The following is an 18,815-nucleotide window of genomic DNA, read 5'->3' as shown; positions in this document are numbered from 1 at the left end:
GCCAGAATGATTTAAAACGGTTGTCTAAGAAGTAGCACCTTTGGATCATCCTCAAGTGTACGTGGAACTTAACAGTGCTCCTAAAGTTAAGATATAATATGAATGAAAAGATGGTATTTCTAATGGTCTGGTCCTGGAAGTGTGGTTGGCTGGCGTCAGATCAGAGGGGGCTGCGTTTCCCACACCGAGCTCAAAAAACACAACCGCTGTCTGCAACCTGTACATGTGTTATTCTTTGGTAACATAACCTCTTGCACGACTTTGAACTTTTCATCTTCTGTGTTTACCAGCCCTTCTGTCATTCTGTAGTATCTAAACATGGTCAGATTTTCATGGCTGAAAATCACATTGCCTGAGGCAGAACTTTTTTTTTTGTTGGGATATTTATTGCCTGCCTGCCTTTGATGAGGGGAATTTAGGTTTCATTATTCTGTGCAAAGGCAACAGTTTGTGAATATAGCCTAAACCTGCTGTTGCAAAGCTGAGGCAGTGGCCCACAAGCTTTCTGTGACCCAGGTCTTCATAAAACTCAATGTGAAATGCATTGCAGACTTATTTACATTGAAACGGCTGCATGCATAAATTAAACAAACTGTTTAATTTATTTGATCTTTAAATGGGTAACATGTCCACGCATAGGCACAAATAGTTTGCCTGTTCTATTGCAGCATAGAGCAGGCAAAATAAACATAATGCAAAATAAAGTGAAAAAGCCACATTGTCATGTCACATGATACACAACAAAAGAATAATAATTTGTTCTTTAGCTGATGCTTTAGTTTTATCCAAAGCAACTTACAGTTGATTAGACTACGCAGGGCACAATCCCCCCCCGGGAGCAATGTGGGATTAAGGGCCTTACTCAAGGGTCCAACAGCTGTGTGGATCATTTCGTGGCTAAACCGGGGCTTAAATCACCAAATTTCCGGGTCTCAGTCATGTGCCTTAGCCACATACACTCCCCTCAAAAAGTATTGGAACAGAAAGATTAGTTCCTTTGTTTTTGCTATACACTGAAGACAGTTGAGTTTGAGGTCAAAAGATGTACATGAGATGACATCTGGATTTCAGCTTTTATTTCCTGGTATTTTTATCTAGATTTGTTTGAACATATCAAAGTTGTTTCAGACCACCCAATTTTTTGGTGAGCAAAAGTATTGGAACACGTGACTGACCAGTGTTTCTTGTTGCCCAGATGTGTCCTGTTAGATTGGTTAAACAATAGAACAAATGGTTCTGAATGTCTACACTTGGTTTTAGCCTTGGGTTTTGCCTGTGAAGACTGCATTTGTGTTAGAAAAGATTAACCAATATGAAGACCAGAGAGCTGTCTTTGGGAGAAAAGCAAGTCATTTTGAGGTTAAGAAAAGCTTGGAAATTGATCAGACCCATTGCACAAGCATTGGGGATAGCTTGCACAATAATTCGGAATGTCCTGAAAACTAAAGAACCCGCTGGCGTACTGAATAACAAACATCAAACAGGTCGACCAAGGAAAACAACAGCAGTTAATGACAGAAACATTGTGAGCGCTGTGAAGAAAAACCCCAAAACATCAGTCAGTGACATCAAAAACAATCTCCACAGGGCAGGGGCGAAGGCATCTCAATCAACCGTTCGAAGAAGACTTAGAGAGCAGCAATACAGAGGCTGTACCACAAGATGCAAACCACTCCTCAGTCGTAGGAATCGGACGGCAAGATTACAATTGGCAGAGTACGGCGATGAGCCACAAATGTTGTGGAACAAAGTTTTATGGACTGATGGGACCAAGATTAACCTCCCCCCCCAAAGTGATGCATTTCACCTCCTGAAGAGGGGATTGAAGAGGCTGAAAGGAGCCTAGAGAAGCATCACAAAAGAAGAATGCAACCGTTTGGTGATGTCATGTGGGTTGCAGGCTTGATGCAGTTATTGCAAGCAAGGGATATGCTACCAAATCTGAAGTGTTATTTATCGAAATGCGCTCCGTTCCGGTACTTCGGCCCACTGCTTCCTTCGCTGGCTGCAGAAACGGACTGGATGCGACGGTCTCTCTGTATAAGGGCTTTTGTTGGTTAAAGAGTCCACACGCCTTGTCCACAAGGCCTTATTTAGCTTCTGACTGAAAGGAAACCACAAATACCCGCAGACACTGTGGCCCTCCAGAACTGCAGTTCCACACCCCTGAACTAGAGAGAATTGGTTACTGAAATTGGCAAATGTCGCGATTGGTTGGACTGAAAACCTGCGTATTCTCGGCCCTCCGTGGCGCGTGACGATTGGGCACCACTGCGCTTGGCCCTGGTGCATTATGGGTAGGGGCTGTCTGGCTTATGTTGACCATCGTCCACTTCAGATGTTCTACTTCTTATTATACTGTAGTGTGCTGTGAATCCAGCTAACGTTATGTGCATCAAATTGCCATGTAATGTGGGTTTACATGGACGGATTAACATTGCAGTACATTGTGTGAAGTCGCAGAGTTTTCTTCATACTGCTGTATTAAGGGAAGCTTGTTGTTGACAGCCTTTACGACCAGTACTGGCAGTCGCTTGGTAATTGATTTCACCCGAATATCCCGCCAAATATCTTCTGTATTCTGTTGATTTCGATACAGATTAAGACTCCCCAGTGGCATTATATTTAATAATATAATTTGTCATTTAGCTGGAGCTTTTACCCAAAGTGAGTTGATTAGACTGAGCAGGGGGCAGTCTTCCCAGGAGCAATGCGGGGTTAAGGGCCTTGTTCAAGGGCCCAACAGCTGTGCGAATCTTATTGTGGCTACACCGGCGCTTGAACCGCTAACCCTTCTGGGTCCCAGTCATGTACCTTAACCACTACGCTCCAGGCTGCCCGACTGTATTTTTTTCCTAAGGAGAGCAAACGGTGTGTGTATTTTCATTTTTTATTTTTTTTCCATTCATTCGGGGAGAAGGGCCCCCGGTATGGAAAGCGCTGTGGTGTGGTATCCAGCCCATAGCCGCACTGGGGGATTTGTATATGGGTTGACTGTGCACCTGGTCTCCCTGACCCCTGTGCGTATTTTTAAACCCCGGCTCTTGAGGGGTGTTTCGCCCAGGTCTGTGAGGAGCGTTGCTCTGTGAGTCTCGCAGAGTATCACTGCCGTGTCTCCGGTCCGTGAGCTTTAGCCGCATAAATCTGGCCACATACTCCGCCACACCCAGTACTATCTGCACATTTCCCCTGGCCTCAGAGAGATACACAAGTCATATCCAGTCTCAGGGCTTTATGGTCTTCTGATAACTGTAAATGTGTGACGGGGTTTGCAAATTTCCTGTGAAGGATGTAAGCTTGAATTTATTTTTTATTTATTTAATTTTTTCTCTCATTGAGGTCCTGGGGTCTTTCACAAATCAGGATTTCTGACTTAGCTGGATAACTGCGCTCTAGGTTTTACTCGGTGCAGTTATCCAGCTAACTGAGTAGTCCAGTAGGGAATTTCAGAAAGCCGGAATACTGGATAACTGCACTGAGTAAAACCCGGGACCTCTATTTTTCGTTCAGTCCGTGTTCCACACTTGGGAGGGTTCCAGGTTTTACTCGGTGCAGTTTATCCAGCTAATTCAGTAATCCAGTAGGGAATTTCACATAGCAGCAATACTGAGTTAGCTGGATAACTGCGCTGGATAAAACCTTTTTGCTTCAGTCCGTGTTCCGGATTTGGGCGGACTCCTGGGTTTCACTGGGTGCTGTTATCCGGCTGAGTCCGTAATCCTGCTGAGTGAATCCAGCCCCTGGCTCCTCCGTGTGAGGTGGACGCTGGTGAAAAGCGGAACCGGATCCCTGCTCTATTTCTGCCGTGCGAAACGCCCCTGGATTCTGGGACAGCAGGCGGGCGGGCGGGCAGGCAGGCAGGCGCGGACGTCTTTATCAGAGAAAGGATAATAAACTCGCGCGGCTGTAAGTGGGGAGTCTGGCTGTACGGCGGCCAGAAGCAGGAAGCAGGAAAGGCGCCCGCGGTGGAGACCTTACCGTCGTCTCGGCCCTTCTACGGTTCGCTCGGCCCGTCTCGGCCTTATTTGTGTTTCTGTTATTAACAGAGGAGCCATTGAGTGACGGGGCGCGGGGTTATCCTGCCAGCTCACAGCCCCACCTCCCCGTCCCCCAGCCCCTGATACAGCGGCCAACTGCCCGTTAGCTTTGGCACGCCGTTAGCAACGGCTAACCGCCGTTAGCATTGGCACGCCGTTAGCAACGGCTAACCGCCGTTAGCATTGGCACGCCATTAGCAACGGCTAACCGCTGTTAGCATTGGCATGCCTTTAGCATTGGCATGCCTTTAGCAACGGCTGACCGCGTTAGCATTGGCACGCGGTTAGCAACGGCTAACCGCAATTAGCATTGCCGTGTCGCTGTGCCTGGTAGCCTTCGGCCAGCCGGTCTGGATGCGGTGCCGGCGCGTCCCTCCTGCAAAGTGGCGCGGCGAAACGCGATTTCTGAATGACGCACGGGCGAAAGCACGCCGGCCCAATGCGGACGAGACGTGTCCGATTTGAATGGCACGACATTCCCATCAGTCTCATTTCCAGGCTGTTTACGTGGAGCGAAGTGAGTTTTCTGTCTGGCCCAAATGACAATTTCGTTGGCCGGGCTCCCCTGCTGTCTTTCAGCAAACACTTCAACTACCCTTTTTCCTTCTTTCCTCTCTTTCTCCCCTCTTATTTTCTGGCCTCTTTCTTCCTCCCCTTCTCTCCCCCCCCTCTCTCTCGGTGTTTAATCTCTTTCACTATCAGTTCTTCTTGGGGATTTATTGGTGCGGCACGTTGTCCAAGCCGTGCAGATGTGATAAAGCAACATTAAGCAATAACATTGAATTCGGGGGGGATTGAACCTTGCTTTGTTTCCCTCCCTCCCTCTCCCTCTCCCTCCCTCTCTCTCTCTTGCCATATATGATCTCACTGGCTGTACGTGGCTACACTCCAGACCGGTGATGTCATTTCCTGTGCTGTGGTCGCCATGCTGTGCCACCGTCAGGGCCGTTCCCTGAGCGGGAGATGTGTGTGTGTGTGTGTGTGTGTGTGTGTGTGTGTGTGTGAGAGAGAGAGAGAGAGAGAGTGTGTGTGTGTGTCTGTGTGTGCTCAATAAGGGTTGAGCAATGCACCCTGGGATAGCTGCGGCCCCAGTTCGTGGGCAATCGCGGGTGTCCTATCAGTGCCTTTATGTCAGCAGATAGACTTTGCTCAGGGCTGACCGTGTGGCCCGCGCACCTGTGTGGCTGGTGTTGACTTAATGCCTTTCGCTATTACCCAACGCGGCACGCTCCTGCCAACACCCAGGTACACGTCTGCGCGCTGACCTTTGAGCTGCACCGCCCACTTGGGGAAGTTGGCGAAGTTTTTCCCCTCCTGTACGTCTTTCGTTCGGGCAGTGTCGCTGGCGCCCTCATCCTGCGATGCTTGGCACACCTTTCACTGGTCCGCCACTCTGGAAGGTGTGAGGTCATACTTTGTGTGATTGGAATCTTCTCACCTGTGGACGTTCTAATGCTGATGATGTAACAGTCGTTACTGCTGATTGAAAGCAATGTGGAGTTCTAGAACGCTCGCTTAGAATTGTCAATTGTGAGAAAAAAAAAAAAAAAAACTACTCTTCAAAGGGTTAAGAGTGAGGTCACATACTGAGCTCAGCTTTATCAGTGGTGAGATTCCCAGGAAATATTGCCCGTTCTAAAATGGTTGTTCATCTGCCTTGCGAAATGGGCTGGGCTTGGTGCTTTCCTGGGTAAGCAGAGGGAGAGAAGGAAGTGGTGGAGGAGATGGAGGAGGGGGGGAACAATGTTTCCAGCGTTCAGTTCTAAGTTTCAGTTCTTATCAGGGACGTTTCTCTGCTTTTGGAAACCAGGCCAAATGTCACATAAACAAACGGCCTTATGCCAGCCTGTTCAGGAGTGTAGAACGTGGTTCATATGAGATTTCATTTTAATAATTATTTCTTCAGGCTCGCTTATTAATGCCTGATGGGGGCTCATTTATTACGCTCTCCATCCTCTGCTAATGACATCCCGAAGCCGTAATCCTGCAGATGAGCCGGTTAAATCGCGTTTTAACCAGACTGGCGAATAGAAACGTCAGTGAAAATGTGCTCCAGTTGCTTGACAGTCAGATGGCAGCTGGTCCTGGGGCTCCAGATGCTGCCGAAGCCTGCCTGACACCTGGCTGGCGGGCCACCAGCGCGTTGCTCCTCGTTCCCCCCCCTTTTTAAATTGTGTCTGAGGATTACGGGAGACTTGATGGATGCGGGCGAGCGATAGGAACCACATTTCGGCACGGTAGCGCTCGGGAGATTTACGTCCACGCCAGCCTCTCCGCTTCCTTACCGAGCCCAAAAAATGCGAGCCATTTGAACCGCTGATTTACCGCCGTACGTCAGGGGGCTTAGGGTCGGCATCTGCCCCGGAGGGGAGGGGAGGGGGGGGGGGGGGGGGGGGCGGGGGGGGACTGGCGTACGCAGTGAAGCTTTTTTGCCTGAGCCTGGGGTTGTGATGCTTGGGTGCGTGACAGTCTAGTTATATAAACTCTTGTGAGTTACAGGTGAAAGGGGCCAGTTTATCCTGCTTTAATTCAACAGTCGTATATCATGAGCCGTTATCTGGTATCTTTGGCAAAAACGTAAGATGTAGTGTTTTAACCCTCTGAAACGAGTAGGTTTTTTACTTAATTTTATTTTTTTTTTTAAATGGAATGGTTTCCTAAAAATTCTAAGCTGGTGTTCTAGAACTCCATTGCTTTTAGTCGCCAGCAGTGATTGTGACATCAGCATTAGAATGTTCAGTTCAGAACGCTCCTAGTGCACATTTGTGACCTCGCACCTTAAAGGGTTATAGCAAAAAAAAAAAATATATATATATAAATAGTTCTCAGTGTCTGCCCCGCCAGCCCCCGTGCCACCACCACCACCACACCCGTTTCCACCCATCCTCCCTTTTAAAAGAGGAAGAAGGGCCTCATGATGCTCATGCGCCCAGTCCCTGCTCGCGGTCGCGCTCGCCCCTTTGCGGTCCTGTGTCGGTCACTCCGTCAGCTGTGGTCATGTGTTTCGCGACGGTTCTGCGCCGTTGCCATATGTTACATTCACATTACATTACGTGGCATTTAGCAGACGCTCTTATCCAGAGCGACGTACAACAAAGTGCAAATTAAACACCAGAACAAGTGCGAAGAGGACCTGAGAGGACGGTACAGTTCCGAGTCCTAGTGTAAACGTGCAGAAAATCAGAACCCTTTAAGAGTACAATCAACTTTCAAACTAGCATACCACAATTGCAGCTGGAATACAAAAAATAACAATACCTATACAATATTTATACAATCTATACATAAGTGCCATTACAGTCTAAGGCTAATCATGGTGGTGAGTTGGGGAGGGAAAGGTGTAACCTGAAGAGATGGGTCTTCAGTCTGCGCTTGAAATGTGTGGCGGGGTAGCAGTGGATGTTGGGAGAAGTGAGTAATGAGTAAGTCTGTAGCAGTGGGTCCTGGTGGGGTGTGGTCAGGGCTGTTTGGTGGGGGGTGGTGGTGATGGGCACCAGGTGGGGCTGAAGGTGAGGGCTGACAGTGCCAGAACGCCGACACCCGCCCCCACCCCCACCCCTCACCGATAGGCATGCGTTTCCAAACCTCCCTTCCTGCTACTGCTTTCACACAGGAAGGCGATGGCCATTCTGATTCAGTTAAAACAGGAAGTGGGTTCGTTTCAGGTTGTGAGTTCTACTTCTTTTTTTTTTTTTGTTTTTGACACAACGTGATTGAAAGCGGCCCTGCATCGGGCAGAGGTGTAACGGACCGTTTCTATTCATCACACCCGCCCCCGAGAGAGCCCAGCGCTTCAGCGAAGTGTTTGCGTTGGCCCTGCTCTGTTGCACACATGGCTTGTTAAGCTGTTGTTTAACGTGTCTTATCTCCACACGTTGGACGCGTTTCTCTCCATGTGCTCCGCACCTGTTTTGTTTCACGCAGCTCCAGAATCGCGGGTGCGCTGGAGCAGAAAAGGGCCGCGGCCCTCTCCGTGCCTGCTGGAGCGGAGTTCTCCTTGCAGAAACTGTCGCTTCGCGTTTCGATTCCCAGCCTGCGTCCTAGTGGTTACGGTGCGTGACTGGGACCCGGAAGGTCGGTGATTCATGCCCCGGTGTAGCCGCGATAAGATCCGCACAGATGTTGGTCCCTTGAGCAAGGCCTTTACCCCCGCATTGCTCCGGGGGGGGATTGGCCCCTGCTTAGTCTAATCAACTGTAACGGAACAGAACAGTGGGAGTTCCTGTGCTGGAGTCTCCTCTGACCGGGAAGGAATGTGACCCTGAATTTAGAGAGGAAATGCTCTGCAGAAGGCATGATAAACGCTACCCCACCTCCCCCTACTGGGAGCGCCCAGGCGCCTCCTCTCCTACAGGGAGCGCCCACGCGCCTCCTCTCCTACAGGGAGCGCCCACGCGCCTCCTCTCCTACAGGGAGGGCCCACGCGCCTCCTCTCCTACAGGGAGCGCCCACGCGCCTCCTCTCCTACAGGGAGAGCCCACGCGCCTCCTCTCCTACAGGGAGGGCTCACGCGCCTCCTCTCCTACAGGGAGAGCCCACGCGCCTCCTCTCCTACAGGGAGCGCCCACGCGCCTCCTCTCCTACAGGGAGGGCCCACGCGCCTCCTCTCCTACAGGGAGGGCCCACGCGCCTCCTCCCCCTACAGGAGTGGGTACCGCCCCTGGTGAACACACGGGCTCATTCCCCAGTGGGAGTGCCGCTCACAGAGAACAGCACACTTCCTGCTAAGCGCTTTCAGAAATGTCCATTCATGACTTAATTACAAAGTTCCTCGACTGCCTGCAGTTTAGTTCTCCCCTGCCTGGCCTTTATTTTTGTTCTGAAAATAGGAACCCTGTTCTGACCAGGGGTTCCCCCAGGGACACGGCGGGCGGAGGAGGAAGTGCCTCAGAGCATAAGCGGCAGCAGCAGCAGCAGCGGTGGTGGTGGTGGTGGGTGAGGTGGAGAGGCGGGGCATTACCCTGGTGTAGTACACCCCTGAGCTGGTGAAACCGTCACTGCACAATGGCAGGTTTGTTAGTGACTGTTAGTGTCTGTTTCCCCTCCTTCTATGGCGATCTGTGAATATTTTTTAAAATTTTTTTCAAATTAATTTCTTTTTTGCTCTGCTATTATTACCTGAGGGAAATCCTGCTCCCCTGATGCATTTTTTGGGGGCTTTGAGCCCCTCTGCCTGCCCCAAACGGTGTAAGCCAATGGAACGGTCCAAGTCCAAACCCTGAATGGCGTCTGGTGGAATTTCACCCCGTCTGAGTGTGTGCCCATTAGGACTGGCTATGGCTGAGCCTTCATCAGCCCCAGTACTGAGTCAAACTGTTGTGTCTAGTTGTTGGAGCGGTCCTGTTGGTCTAGCCCCGTGCTTTGTGCTTTGCGGGGGGGGTGACCGACCACAATGCGCAGTCACTGCGGCTGGACTGGGATAATGGGTGAGCTCCCAGCCCAAATTCTCCTCCATTGAGCCACCTGGGGTTTTTCCCCACCTCCTGTTTCCTGTTGCGTCACTTCCTGCGTTTGTGCTCGCGTTCTTCCCAGCAGCGGTGCACGTCGCCTCCTCCTCCTGCAGCTTGCGTTGTTGTCGTTGTTTTTGGCCCCGTTATTTGGTGTCTAACCTAATGCCCCGACCAAGTTCCACCAGGACGGGCTATTTGTGCATCACTGTTTCCTTAAGTGAAATAAAAAATAAATAAATAAATAAATAAAAAATCTTCTAATTTGTTTTTCCATTCAATAGACATACTGACGTTTAGATTTTTGATGGTTTTCATCAGTTTTATTGAAAAGTGTGTTAATTATGCAGCGTGTCATTAGGAGTACGTTTCATTTGCAGAGGAAAGTCTCGTGCATGTCTGAGCACACATGCAAAGTCGAAAGTGAGAGTTCTGTGGTTAGAAGGTAGAGGAATTTGGAGTGCGTGTGTGTGTGTGTGTGTGTGCGTGTGTGTGTGTGCGTGTGTGTGTGTGCGTGTGTGTGTGTGCGTGTGTGTGTGTGTGTGTGCGAGTGTGTGAGTTCTCTTCCTCTTTCCCCGCCTGCTTCTGCATCAGTTGAAAAGTTGAAAAGCATCGAAGTGACAGTGGAAGCTTTGTTTTTAACCGGAACTCTTTCGTGAAACCATTTAAAACCTGGTGTCATTTTACTAGAAAGAATATAACTCCAGTTTGAGTAAAAATTAATTGTTGTCGGTGCTTCATTTAAGCATAGAGCCAAGTTATTTACAATGTGCTTGTCTGTGCAGTTTGTTTTTAAAGTTTTTTTTATTGCTCCTTTGGGAAGTAAACACTTATGAGAATGTGTATGGTAGAAGTTTCTCACCCCAATTGCAATATTTATTTTGGAGGAATAAGCGAGTATCCTCTAGCGTGCTACAGTTAAATAGACCATCGCTCATCCCATAGTTTGGCATGTCCTTTTTGTAAATAGCATTTTTTATTTTCTGTTTTGGCCAAACCTCTTGTCAGAAATGAGTCGGAGGCGGAGGAGTGCGCCAAAGATTAATGTTCCCGCCATTTTCGCTGCACTGCACGGCGGGCGAAGATCTGAGTCAGAGGTCAAAGGTCGGGCGTGAGGCGCTCCTGGTGCGGGACGCTCGATTGGCTCGCTGGCCAATCACGCCCCTCGGACACATTTTCATCAAGCGGCAGGAATGTCCAGCCTCCGTCCGTACGGCGATTAAATCTCGCGTGCCGCTCTTCGTCACGGGCGGTTCCTTCTGCCTTCCTGCTGTACGGAGGTGCGGGCGAACTTGGCCTCTGTACGTCTGCGCTCCGTGTGACCCCCCTGAGGTCCGACGCGGGCGGCCGTGTGTGTGCCTGACGCGCGTTCGCTTCGAGCCTCCCGTCTTCCTGAGGAGCGCAGCGGCTTCAGCTGTGTGGGAGGGCCGCGCTCGCATCAGCCCGATTCTACGCTGCTTCATGGAGGAACGTCCTCTGTCTCTGTAGGAACGTCCTCTGTCTGAGACCCTGCTGCTGGAGGCTCAGCCCGGCTCCGTGTTTCTGAAGCTGGTTAAATGACCGGCTCCGTGTTTCTGAAGCTGGTTAAATGACCGGCTCCGTGTTTCTGAAGCTGGTTAAATGACCGGCTCCGTGTTTCTGAAGCTGGTTAAATGACCGGCTCCGTGTTTCTGAAGCTGGTTAAATGACCGGCTCCGTGTTTCTGAAGCTGGTTAAATGACCGACTCCGTGTTTCTGAAGCTGGTTAAAGGACCGACTCCGTGTTTCTGAAGCTGGTTAAATGACCGACTCCGTGTTTCTGAAGCTGGTTAAATGACCGGCTCCGTGTTTCTGAAGCTGGTTAAATTACCGGCTCCGTGTTTCTGAAGCTGGTTAAATGACCGGCTCCGTGTTTCTGAAGCTGGTTAAAGGACCGACTCCGTGTTTCTGAAGCTGGTTAAATGACCGACTCCGTGTTTCTGAAGCTGGTTAAATGACCGACTCCGTGTTTCTGAAGCTGGTTAAATGACCTGCTCCGTGTTTCTGAAGCTGGTTAAATGACCGGCTCCGTGTTTCTGAAGCTGGTTAAATGACCGGCTCCGTGTTTCTGAAGCTGGTTAAATGACCGGCTCCGTGTTTCTGAAGCTGGTTAAATGACCGACTCCGTGTTTCTGAAGCTGGTTAAATGACCAGCTCCGTGTTTCTGAAGCTGGTTAAATGACAGGCTCTGTGTTTCTGAAGCTGGTTAAATGACCGACTCCGTGTTTCTGAAGCTGGTTAAATGACCGACTCCGTGTTTCTGAAGCTGGTTAAATGACCAGCTCCGTGTTTCTGAAGCTGGTTAAATGACCGACTCCGTGTTTCTGAAGCTGGTTAAATGACAGGCTCTGTGTTGCTGAAGCTGGTTAAATGACCGGCTCCATACGGCCGTCTCTGTGCAGAAGCACGCAGACCGAATGCATTATTCTCTGGGACTATTCTTGGCCCCCCAGTGACGTTGATTTATCATGAGGACTTCATCCCCTCTGACCGAGGCAGAGCTGTGAACGCGAGGGCACAGAACCGCTGCTGGGAATACGAGTGGGAAAGCAGGGAACTCTGGAATATTTTCAGCCTCTGTGGCTCTTGCATGTTCTCCCCCCCCCTCTTTCTCCCCCTCCCTCTCTCTGTGTTTGTCCTCTCTCTCCCTCTCTCTCTCCGCCTTTCTTTTCCCTCCTTCCCTCTCTCTCCCGCCCTCTCTCTCTGTGTTTGCCCCCACCCCCCACCCCCCCCTCTCTCCCCCTCTCCTTGGGGTCCTGCTTTCTCCTTGATAGAGAGGGAATGGGAGGAATGTGACTCTGGAAGACTGGATAAACAGAAAGGAGTGAGGCTGGGAGCCACTGCGATGTTGCTCTGAGTGTTGGGGTTGGGGTTGGGGTGGCGTCTGAAGTGGGGAGTGAGGATGCCCAATGTTATATCACAGGAAATGGAGGGGGGGGGGGTGGGGGGCAGTTGGAGGAAGGCTAAGGGTGGGGTGGGGGCGGGTGATGGATCTCAGCTGTGGGGGTCAGGGGGGTCGTGAGAAGCATGGGGTCGCATTCCCCCACCTCTCCGCTCAACGTTAACGGGCCCGGTCCTCCCGCGGCTCTCCCCACCGTGCTGACAGACGGCCATTAAACCCGCCAACCGCTCCCGTCACTCGCCAATTTCAACCAATGGCGCGCTCCGGAAGGAGAAGCTCCTCGGTTTCGATTGGTTCCAGTGAGTCGTAGCTCCGCTCCCTGTGATTTGAAGCGTCGCTCCCTCTGTCTCCCGAGCTAATCTCTCCCCGGGTCACGTGACCCATGCTTGGCCTGGACCGGACCGGACCGGCAGCTGCAGCCTGGCGTTTCACGGTCCAGCGGCCGCGTCGAACGACCGCATCCTCCCGACAACACGAACCGGAGGAATTCATATCCCCACTCCCCCCCCCCTCTGTTAGCGTCTTGCTGTGAAGCAAGCGGTCAACTCACACCTTGTTATATCAGGGGATTTGCAGTGTGCTGCCCCTGCATTCTGCAGAATCACAGCCCAGTCCCGTGACTGAGATGGCGGTGGTTGAGATTTGGAAACTGAGTCTGCTGGGTCTCCAAGAAAGCGATGGGTTTTGAACCATCATCTGTCATTTTCACAGCTCTGCCTCAGCAACACCCTTCAAGTTGTATGTGATATATTTATGCATTTTGTCATGAAGCCTTATTTACCTTCATAATTCCCTTCAGTAGCATTTGAATGACCAGTTGACTGAGCTCTCTCTCTCTTTGGTTTTTGTTCATATCAGAAGATTGTCAAGGTTTTGAGTCAAGACTTTATACCTTTTAGATAATGTTCATTGTAAATATTTCTGTGCCACCTTAGACTTTGGATTATGTATCCTGTGTTATGTACATTCCACAGATGTAGTGTTCAATTTTGGAATTCCACAGTTGTTCAGCTTCCGTTACGTTGAATACTGTGATCTCTGAGGAGCTCCTGAATGTGCTTTAACAACGTCACAAGGAAGTTGCAAGAATAATGATTAGTTGTATCACAATGTATAGCAGAATAATAGGCTTTTTTTACCCATTTTCTGCACACCTTTTCGTAAGTTTTTCAAAGCTATGAAGTCATGGTCAAAAGTTGCTTCTTTTTCTGTGGCTGTAAAAGGCTACAAGCTGTTTGGAATGCCACAAATGCCTCCACTGGTTGTATAAATCATTAATGGTTTTCAAAAATGCCTGTGTGAGTTTTGTTTTTAACCCTTTGGACTGCTGGTTTGTTTGGAATGTTGTCCCCCCCCCCCCCCCCCCCCCCGTGTTCTAGAACTATGACCATATAGTGATTGTTACATCATCAGCAGTAGAATGTTGAGTTAAGAACATTCTGAGCACATATTTGATCTCGCATATTAACGGGCATTTACTCTTTCCCTTTGTTCCGCGGGTCTTAATCTGCTGAGAATCCAGCGATTCACTGACTCCACACGGTCTACAAAGTGCCTCTGAAGTAAATCGATTAATCTGTGATGCAGGGTAATGCAGAAGCGAAGTCTGTGATGAAACTGAATACGGTTTGAGTTTGGTCTTAGTTGGTCTAAACATAAATTCAAGTTCAGCTTAAAAAAAGAAATGAAACCATGCCCTGTGTTTGCATGCTAAAAATGCCTGAAAGAAAGTAGTTCTGTTCTCATGCAGCCGTGCGATCCTGCTCGTTCTCGCTTTGTTTTAAAGGGGCAGTTCACCCAAACATTAAATTCAGGTCGGTTTTCACTTCCCGGAGTACTGCCTATCCAGGCTGAAAGATTTGCAGAGTTTCCTGGATATCCACTGCAGCTCACCCTGATGCAACAGGCTGCAACTTCTGTGGCCTCAAAGCTCCCAACATCTTACATTAAAAAAGAACTCGGCAGCAACATCTTCCAAATATGCCATGGTTTATGGTTTACTCACAAACATGCGCAGAGTTTCACTGAAGATCACTTTCTGCACAGCACGCCGACTGCGTGTATCCGCGCAGAGCCTGAAGCGAGCCCGGCCGAGATGCAGGGGCCCTGTGTCAACATTAGAGCGATCTTGAGCGATGTTTTGAGACGGTGCCGACACCGTGCCGCAGCGGGCTGGCTTGCTTCGGCGGAGGGTTTCAGACGGACGGACGTACGCCGTCGCTGTACTCCGTAGAAAGTGGTTTTCGGTGAAACTGCGTGAAGCTGTGGACGTCCACGGCTAACCGGCGGCCCACTTCGAAACCGCTAAAAGTTAGGGGCCAGTTGTGGTCCGTGTTATCCGGATGATCTGCCGCGAATATCAAGATTAGTTTTGTTGAGATTTGCCTGGATGGATGTTGTTGTCTGGATGGATAGATGGCACTCTGGTAAGTGGGAATGTGCCGTTGTGTCATTGTCTGCTCAACTTCCCCCTGAAAGTAGTCTGTAAAAAAAAAAAAAAAAAAAAAAAGTCGAGTCCTTGTGCTCATTTTCCGTCCTGTTTGTATGGCGCTTTTCACACAGGACTGTCACAAAGACACTCTGCAGAGTAAGAGAGGGGGAGTACCAGCCCTGAGCCCCCAGATCGCAAGAGCTAACAAACTCCCTAGTGGGGAGAGAGAAACTCTCTGTTGAAGGACCCGGGTCTACGGACGGGCAGTGTCACTCCCCCTCCCGTTAGTGCTAGCGTTCTCCTGCAGTACCCCGTGTCCCCTGCGGGGGGCGTGTAGGAGGGCTGCGGCCCTTCGGCCGCAGGGTGTGGGTGGGCTGTTGTACAGCAGGCTTATTTCCAAACGGGAAGGAAAATATGTTGGTGAGCCAGGGTTGAGTTTACACAATTTCTTAAAAAAACAAAAAATGCAAAAAATGTTTTGTCAATGTTCCTGGAATGTTTTGTCAATGTTCTAACATTGCAACGGCTTCGCTGCAGTGTTGTGAGAACAGTTTCCCTTTCCTTTCCAGTTTGAGAAAAGCGAGGAGTAGTTTTTGAATTTGTATTTTAAATTTGTTCTTCTGGAACAAAAGGTGAAGCCCCTTTGGTAGATGAAATGCATCCCTACCTGCACCTATAAATACATGAGAAAGTACTGGGCCAGTGACACAGTTTCTGATGCCCCTGCCCCTGGCCCCGTCCTGGCCCCGTCCTGGCCCCTGCCCCTGCCCCCGCACCCGTCCTGGCCCCGTCCTGGCCCCGTCCTGGCCCCGTCCTGGCCCCGTCCTGGCCCCGTCCTGGCCCCTGCCCCCGCACCCGTCCTGGCCCCGTCCTGGCCCCTGCCCCTGGCCCCGTCCCCGGCCCCGTCCCCGGCCCCGTCCCCCGGCCCCGTCCCCCGGCCCCGTCCCTGGCCCCGTCCCTGGCCCCGTCCCTGGCCCCGTCCCTGGCCCCGTCCCTGGCCCCGTCCCTCGCCCCGTCCCTCGCCCCGTCCCTCGCCCCGTCCCTCGCCCCGTCCCTCGCCCCGTCCCTCGCCCCGTCCTCCAGTGCATATTCCTGCTGATAAATCATATGAGGCTGCAGTGCAGGCGGGCTGTTTTAATATGAGCTCATTTCCGCGGCGTCGGGCTGGGGGCCGGTCTCTCGCTGGGGGCCCGGTCTCTCGCTGGCCCCCCGGGGCCTGCGCTGCTGACAGGTGTAATGGGTAACAGGTAACAGGTTTTGTTCTCGGGAATCGCGCTCACTGTGTTCAGGCTCGCCGGGGTTGCGTAACGGCGCTCTCTCTCCTGCGAAATTCCGGTTTTTCCCGCCGAGCGGCTGTCTCCGCGGCGGGGTGCCAGCGCCCCCCCCGCCCGTCCCCCCGGGCGGGACTCCGAAACGCAGCGGCCCGTGAGCAGGTGTCTGCACCTGTACCTGCGTGTGCACCTGTGTCTGCGCCTGCACCTGCACCTCTGCCTACACCTGCACGCCTTTTTAAACTCCGCTCAGGGCCCCTGGCTGTGGGCCGGGCCCACCCACACCGCCTCCTGCTCCCCCTGCTCCAGAGCCCATCCTGCAGGCGCGTACATGCCCACTCACACACGCGCATGCAGTGCCTTTCTGCACGCTTCCCCCTGTGGATTTCATTTCAAATGGATAAAATCGCTATTTTTGTCCATTAATCTGAATCTAAAGCGTGTGGAATGGTTGCAAACTTGCCAGGAAGAGAGGGTGCAAGAAGGTGCCAGTGCATGTTATCCCTGCGAGGAGGCCTTAAAGAACCCAATTCACAGTTTATGAATGTATGCACATACACACACGCACAGACCCATACATGTGCACCCACACTCATCCACACACATACATGTGCATCCACCCACACACACACGCACGCATCCACACGCACGCACCCACACGCACGCACACGCACGCACGCACCCACACACATCCACACACATGCACAGACCCACGCCCGTTCCCGTGCTGTGTGTTTCTGGGAACGGTACACCCAGCGATCACAGAGGCGTGGTTTTCCTGCCTTGACCTGAGTTTTCTGGCTTGATTAATGACCTATTTAAAAAAAAATAATAATAATACAAAAAGACAAAAATCTGAAATAAACGGGCCTTTAAAAAAAAAAATTTTAAGCGCCTGATTGACGTTCCTCCCCCCTCTCCCGCAGCAACCATGTCGGACGCAGATAGGTTCCTGTACGTGGACCGCAACCTGGTCAACAACCCGCTGGCCCAGGCCGACTGGGCCTCCAAGAAGCTGGTGTGGGTGCCGTCGGAGCGGCTGGGCTTCGAGACGGGCTCGGTGAAGGAGGAGCACGGGGACGAGTGCGTGGTGGAGCTGGCCGACTCCGGCAAGAAGGTGAAGGTCAACAAGGACGACATCCAGAAGATGAACCCGCCCAAGTTCAGCAAGGTGGAGGACATGGCCGAGCTCACCTGCCTGAACGAGGCCTCGGTCCTGCACAACCTGAAGGAGCGATACTACTCCGGCCTCATCTATGTGAGTCACCTGCCCCGACTGTGCCCCTAACCCTACTGTACCCCTGCCCCTATTGTACCCCTAACCCTACCCCCTACTGCACCGCAACCCCTACTACACCATACCCAGACTGTACCCCTAACCCCTAACCCTACTGTACCCCACTCCTACTACACCCCTAACCCTACTGTACCCCACACCTACTACACCCTACACCCCTAACCATAACCCCTACTGCACCGCAACCCCTACTACACCATACCCAGACTGTACCCCACTCCTACTGTACCCCTAACCCCAACCCCTATTGCACCACATACCCCTACTGTACCCCACTGCTACACCATACCCAGACTGTACCCCACTCCTACTGTACCCCTAACCCTAACCCCAACCCCTATTGCACCACATACCCCTACTGTACCCCATCTCTACTCCGACCTTATCTGTGAGAGTACACCATACACCCTCCCCCAGCTGTCCGAGGGCAGTGTTGGGGGTCCCTGTGTGGTGGGGAGGGGTGGAGAGCTGCTCCCTCTCTCCCTCCCTCTCTCCCTCTCTCTCTCTCTCTCTCTCTCTCTCTCTCCCTCTCCCTCCTCCTGTTTTCACAATGTGCTGTAAACAGGAAACTGCTGGGAACAATGCTCCCCTGCCGAGCGGGAGGCAGTGAGTGCAGGAGGGAGGGAGGGAGGGAGGGAGGGAGGAGTGGCGGAGGAGAAGGCAGGGGTGTGGGGGGTGATGTTGCTGTTGGATCGGGGCTGCATGTGGAATGTAAATCGTGTGGCGTTGTGTTATTGTTGACGGGTAATTGGTGGCGCTCACCCCGCCCTCCGCGTGCGTAGGGCCCAAAACCCGGGCCTCCACACCGCCCCGACGGCCCAGCGCGAGAGAGAGAGAGGGGGGGGCGGGCTGCACGGTGGGGAGGAGGGTGGAAGGATGAGGGTTCAAGCAAAATGGCCGCTCTTTCTTTCACCAAAGTAGTGCACGGTGGAGTAAAAAAAGAAACATTTTTAGGGCTTTGTTGTGTTGAAGATATGGGAGTGAAGAGTGTGGGGCTCATGGGCGGGGCTTCTTGAGCGGGACCTCGCCCCCGTCACTTCCTCTCGCCCCGGTGGGAAGTGTCAGAGGATGGGTGGGGCCTGGGTGACTGAGCTTCTCCCCGGTGACGCTGGGTCTCTCGCCCGCCCGGCTTCAGCAGATTGGGGAAGTGGAGAGCCTGGGGTGGGAGGCGGCTGTTCTGCCCACTCCTGACCCGAACATCTCCGCCCAGAATCCTGTCGTCTCTGGCACACAAAAAAAATGTATCCTCTCTATTTTGGTCTCTGGAGCTGGTCTTGTTCCTGCAGCTTCTGCAAGTGGAGCTCAGTTTGCTTTGGGGATTTCTGGCTTGAAACCTTAAGAGGCCATTTTGTTTAGATTCTCCCTGTTCTGAAGCCCCTGATTTCAGATATCGGCAGTCTTTTGCCGCAGCG

The 18,815-nt window shown here is 51.7% G+C and overlaps 1 protein-coding gene across 2 annotated transcripts in view; it reads left to right on the top strand.

Moving 5' to 3' along the window:
- LOC133114521 (myosin-9-like) overlaps positions 1-18,815 on the top strand; it is a 55,457-nt gene that overhangs the window by 2,500 nt on the left and 34,142 nt on the right. For both annotated transcript variants that reach the window (XM_061224003.1, XM_061224002.1), the window contains exon 2: positions 17,033-17,364. In XM_061224003.1, the coding sequence (XP_061079987.1) occupies positions 17,038-17,364 (327 nt within the window). In that variant the 5' untranslated portion in view covers positions 17,033-17,037. The remainder of the gene's footprint in view (positions 1-17,032; positions 17,365-18,815) is intronic.

This window comes from Conger conger, chromosome 16 (assembly GCF_963514075.1).
Source record: "Conger conger chromosome 16, fConCon1.1, whole genome shotgun sequence".
NCBI classification, from domain to species: Eukaryota; Metazoa; Chordata; class Actinopteri; order Anguilliformes; family Congridae; genus Conger; species Conger conger.
The sequence above is the reverse complement of the archived record's forward strand: the minus strand, read 5'-3'. Positions and strand labels throughout refer to the sequence as shown.